Source organism: Clupea harengus, chromosome 2 (assembly GCF_900700415.2).
Source record: "Clupea harengus chromosome 2, Ch_v2.0.2, whole genome shotgun sequence".
Lineage (NCBI taxonomy): Eukaryota > Metazoa > Chordata > Actinopteri > Clupeiformes > Clupeidae > Clupea > Clupea harengus.
The window spans coordinates 4483699-4488698 of NC_045153.1; the positions used below are offsets into that span (position 1 = coordinate 4483699).

The 5000-nt window shown below is 40.2% G+C and overlaps 1 protein-coding gene across 1 annotated transcript in view; it reads right to left on the reverse strand.

Moving 5' to 3' along the window:
• Positions 1-3889: 3889 nt before the first annotated feature.
• Positions 3890-5000, reverse strand: part of LOC116223455 (nuclear factor 7, brain-like) — a 7553-nt gene continuing 6442 nt past the window's right edge. The window contains exon 6 of the mRNA XM_042703236.1: positions 3890-4440. Within this exon, the coding sequence (XP_042559170.1) occupies positions 3890-4440 (551 nt within the window). The remainder of the gene's footprint in view (positions 4441-5000) is intronic.

A 5000-nucleotide genomic window follows, 5' to 3' on the forward strand; every position in this document is an offset into this window, starting at 1 on the left:
CCAATGGTGGGATAGGTGTCCAAAGGTTTCAGTGTGTTTGTCTCTCTTGCTTTGCTTTGTGAGGGTGTAGTCACACAAAACCAGGAGCCAATATGAAATAAAGAAAGTATTTATTTACAGAAAAGCAACACAGGGACCAAAGAGGACTGTCAGTGACACCAAAGAAAAGAACATAAATAAACCCACCCCCATTGACAGGTGCTAAGCAATGGGGTTTTGAAAAACTGTAAACCTACATGTGTAATATGTAGACCCAGGGTATCTTACCTATCCTCGTTTGTCCCTGTGCGCACAACCAAAGAATTAACAAAAGACAAAACAAAAGTAGGCTGCTAACAACTAAAGTAAATGATTTAACAAAGGTGTTATAACTAAAGATAAATCAATTAACAAGCAGAATCAAGCAGAACCAAACAGAACCAACCACTGGTTGGCAACCAGGGGGGTATTCGTCGTAGCTCGCTAAGCGGTTTAGCAAGCTAATTTTCAGGCTAAGATAAAAAACGCCCCTCTTTTTGGTTCGTGGAAGCAACTTTTGATAAATCACCATAGTTACATATCGATTAGCATTAACCTGCTCCAGGGCAGGCTAACTTAAGTGTAGCTGGATAAGATTGCCACACCCCCGGAAAAAGGAGGGATCCCATTGACCAAGGACTGATATTAGAGTTACATTAGCGGAGGGAGAGAGTTCTTTGCGATCGCCAAGATCCATTATTCTTGTATGAGCGCTACCGATTCAGCCGACAAGGAATCATTAATTTACAAGACCTTCTCGAGTCATTTATTGCAAACACCACAGTCGAACATTGACTGTCTTGCGCTTTTTTGCGAGTGGTACATTTTTGTAGTGTCGGTGATGCGGAGAACAAAGCACTCATAATTATATGAGTGTTATTAGTACACCATAGCATGTCATTATTGTAGAAAATGATTAAGGTGGACTCATGATAAGAATAGAGAGAAATACAGACAATTTATTTTCACTGCTTCAATTTATTGCATTTGTTATTAATACATTTAGTCATTTAACAGACGCTTTTATTCAAAGCAACTTCCAAGGAAATGTAAAACTACATCGAGGAAGGAGGTGAGGGGATTCGAACTAGCAACCTTGCAAATTTGAACCGGTAGAGGAAACCTCTGTACCAGTTGACACTTGCCGTGAGGTATTTATACATAGATATCACCCTATAAACATCCCAACACACCTTGCTCTCACAGCGGTGGTGGTGTTGAATTTTGCCATGATTATGGTCTTGTATTCTTCATAAGCGTTCATGTTCATCTCTTACTCGACAGCGGAGAAAAAAGAGCCCTTTTCTTTGAGTTTAGAACCATTATACCGTTAGAAAATCAGCCGTTAACTAACCGATATTTGCTGTTCTCAATCAGCTCGCTAATCTTAACGGGCTAAAAGGCCAATTAATTAACTTAGCTTCAACCCTACGACGAACGGGCCCCAGGGGTACGTTCGTCGTAGGATTGAAGCTAAGTTAATCAATTCTCCGCTGGCGAGTAGGAGATGAACATGAACGCTTATGAAGAATACAAGACCATAATCATGGCAAAATTCAACACCACCACCGCTGTGAGAGCAAGGTGTGTTGGGATGTTTATACGGTGATATCTATGTATGAATACCTGACGCCAAGTGTCAGCTGGTACAGAGGTTTCATCTACCGGTTTGCATCTGCATGGTTGCTAGTTCTAATCCCCTCACCTCCTTCCTCGATGTAGTTTTACATTTCCTTGGAAGTCGTTTTGAATAAAAGCGTCTGTTAAATGACTAAATGTATTAATAACAAATGCAATAAATTGAAGCAGTGAAAATAAATTGTCTGTATTTCTCTCTATTCTTATCATGAGTCCACCGTAATCATTTTCTACAATAATGATATGCTATGGTGTACTAATAACACTCATATAATTATGAGTGCTTTGTTCTCCGCATCACCGACACTACAAAAATGTACCACTCGCAAAAAAGCGCAAGACAGTCAATGTGGTGTTTGCAATAAATGACTCGAGAAGGTCTTGTAAATTAATGATTCCTTGTCGGCTGAATCGGTAGCGCTCATACAAGAATAATGGATCTTGGCGATCGCAAAGAACTCTCTCCCTCCGCTAATCTAACTCTAATATCAGTCCTTGGTCAATGGGATCCCTCCTTTTTCCGGGGGTGTGGCAAGCTTATCCAGCTACACTTAAGTTAGCCTGCCCTGGAGCAGGTTAGTGCTAATCGATATGTAACTATGGTGATTTATCAAAAGTTGCTTCCACGAACCAAAAAGAGGGGCGTTTTTTATCTTAGCCTGAAAATTAGCTCGCTAAACTGTTTAGCGAGCTACGACGAATACCCCCCAGAGCTCAACCAGAGATCAACCCAAAAGCAACAACACAAACAAAGGATTATTTAAAGGGGAATGGCTGATGGGAGATCTGGGCCAGGTGTGGTTGATGATTAATTATTGGAATCAGGTGCACACATCTGAGAAGGATGGAGGAGGAGGAGACAGAACGACAACACAAAACAGAACACAATATATATGTACAGTGGGGCAAAAAAGTATTTAGTCAGCCACCAATTGTGCAAGTTCTCCCACTTAAAAAGATGAGAGGCCTGTAATTCATAGGTATACCTCAACTATGAGAGACAAAATGAGAAGAAAAAAAAAATCCAGAAAATCACATTGTCAGGCAACAGCACTCGTGGGAATATTCCTTACCTACCCCACTCGCACGAGTACTATATTGCTTTTATAAAACAATTTTATAGTCAAACAATTAACATTTAAACACGAAGTTATTGATTAAAAAAAAATTATTTAGCCATTTTTTCTCCGCAACAAAAAAATAGTTCCATTGTCAACGTCTTTTGGAATTATAAGAACTTTGAATTAACGGTTATCGCTTAATTGTATCAACGTGCTATAGAATGTTTCATCGCGGAGTGATTTATTATTAGCTGTGAAAAGTCCGAGTTGGGATGTCCTGGGATATTCCAACTCATGGAACGTCTCTCGTCCAATCAGAAACAGCTAAATAATTCAATAGAACCCAATTGTTTTATAACAACACCTAACCCACACCTAATGAGTTATTACAAGTAGAAGAAGGCCGTCTGTGTTTTCCCCATCCAAAGATTCCCATCCTGCCTTACAGTGTAGATACAAATAAATCAGAGTCAAATGTTTGCAAAAAGCATTATTAACCCTTCTGTCAGGCGTGTCAATTCTGTAACCATGTTGAGAACACTACATGAGGGTTAAACAGTATATATGGCTCCAATTTGAGATGCTTGTTGTTCAGACCTACACTGCTGAATCCTGAGTATATTCATGTGCTTTGTTACAGGTCTTTACTGGAATAAAGCCAGATTGTTGCATCAACCAGAAGAAACATTCCTGAAACGTCCCATTTCTTTTTACAACTCCTTATCTCTCGCATCATTCAAAGCTCTCATTTACTAAAATCACACAATGGATTAAAGCCCATTAGAGCAGCTTTAATTTCATTCCTCTCATCAGTGTCAGAGTCTGATCAGACTAATGAAGCTGAAGCTGAGCTGTTCCACTGTTTCAGGACCTCAGAGTCTGATCAGACTAATGAAGCTGAAGCTGAGCTGCTCCACTGTTTCAGGACCTCAGTGGGATTTAACAGATTATCAACTGAAGGATGGACAAATTTAGCCAACATCAACAAACGTTTAGAAAAAAAACTTGTTTAGGAACATAATTTACAATACATTTCTGTCACAGATATTTGCCCTTCAATTTGCAATATTTTAGAGTTCAGATCACATGACACCTGTGGGATTTTCTTAAGGCAACTAACAATACAACCAATTAGTCAGAATGGTTAATGCATGAAGACAGAAGAAGTGACATCATCTCTTGCTATACTGCTCTACTTTCACTGAAGCTCTCACTGGTAACATCCTCAGAGGAGAAAGATTACAGTCAATACCAAAGTATGGAAACACTCTCTCAGTGAAAGTGTGTGTGACAGTGTGTAGATGTGTGTTATTATCAGGGTCAGAGAATGACACCTCTCCTCTGTCCCAGTCCAGCTGCACTCTGATCCTCTGGAGTTTCTGCTTCACTGTGAGGAGAGTGGAGGACTGTGGTGTAGAACGAGCTACATATTTACCACCTACATAAAGCACATACCACTGTCCACTCAAGGAGCTATAGTCTCCCTTCCTTTGGAGAGATTCTGTCATCAAGCCCACACTCCAGTTTGTGTTCTCTCCAACCTCCACATCCCAGCAGTGAGTCCCTGAGTTAAAGCCCTCAGAGCCCACGATTTCAGCCCACTTATCAAATCTTTCTGGGTTACCAGGAAGCTGCTGTCTCTCATCACCCCATCTCACACTGGTCAGATCCTCAGACAAGATGAGATCTGGGGCTGCAGTGTTGGGATCCAGAGTCACAGGAGCTGCAGAGTGAGAAACACAAATGGTTTAGGTGGAAAGAGCACACAAAAAGAGATACATACACATATACAAACTAGAAGTCATTATCTGTATCTGTATTTGTATCTGTTAAACCATCAAAATAATCTGTCTTTGTGTCTGGATTAAGATAGAAGGCCTGAAGTGGGTGTGGTCAGAAGTCATGTTAAAATCCCATTAATTTATTGTATTTATTAATGTATTATGTTATTAATCATGAAACATATTTTCACATCCTTATACTGTACTTTTCATCCCTCTTTATTTTTAACTGAACTAAGTTTTATGAACTGTCTGAACCCCCAGCTTGTCCAAATGTCTGTGGTACAGTGAACCACATCGCCCTCCATGCTTAACAGGGATTTCCTCACCTTTGCTTTAACATCACAGTACAGGTTTGGTCCAACTGTACGTGAGAAATGCATGCGTGAGGGTACCCTTTAGCATGGTGCAGTGACAGTTAGGAGTTTACGGAAACCCGTGTTTCCAACAATTGAGTAGGGCAAGAGGTCCTGGCAAATCATTTCACCCAAAGTTTCTGTAA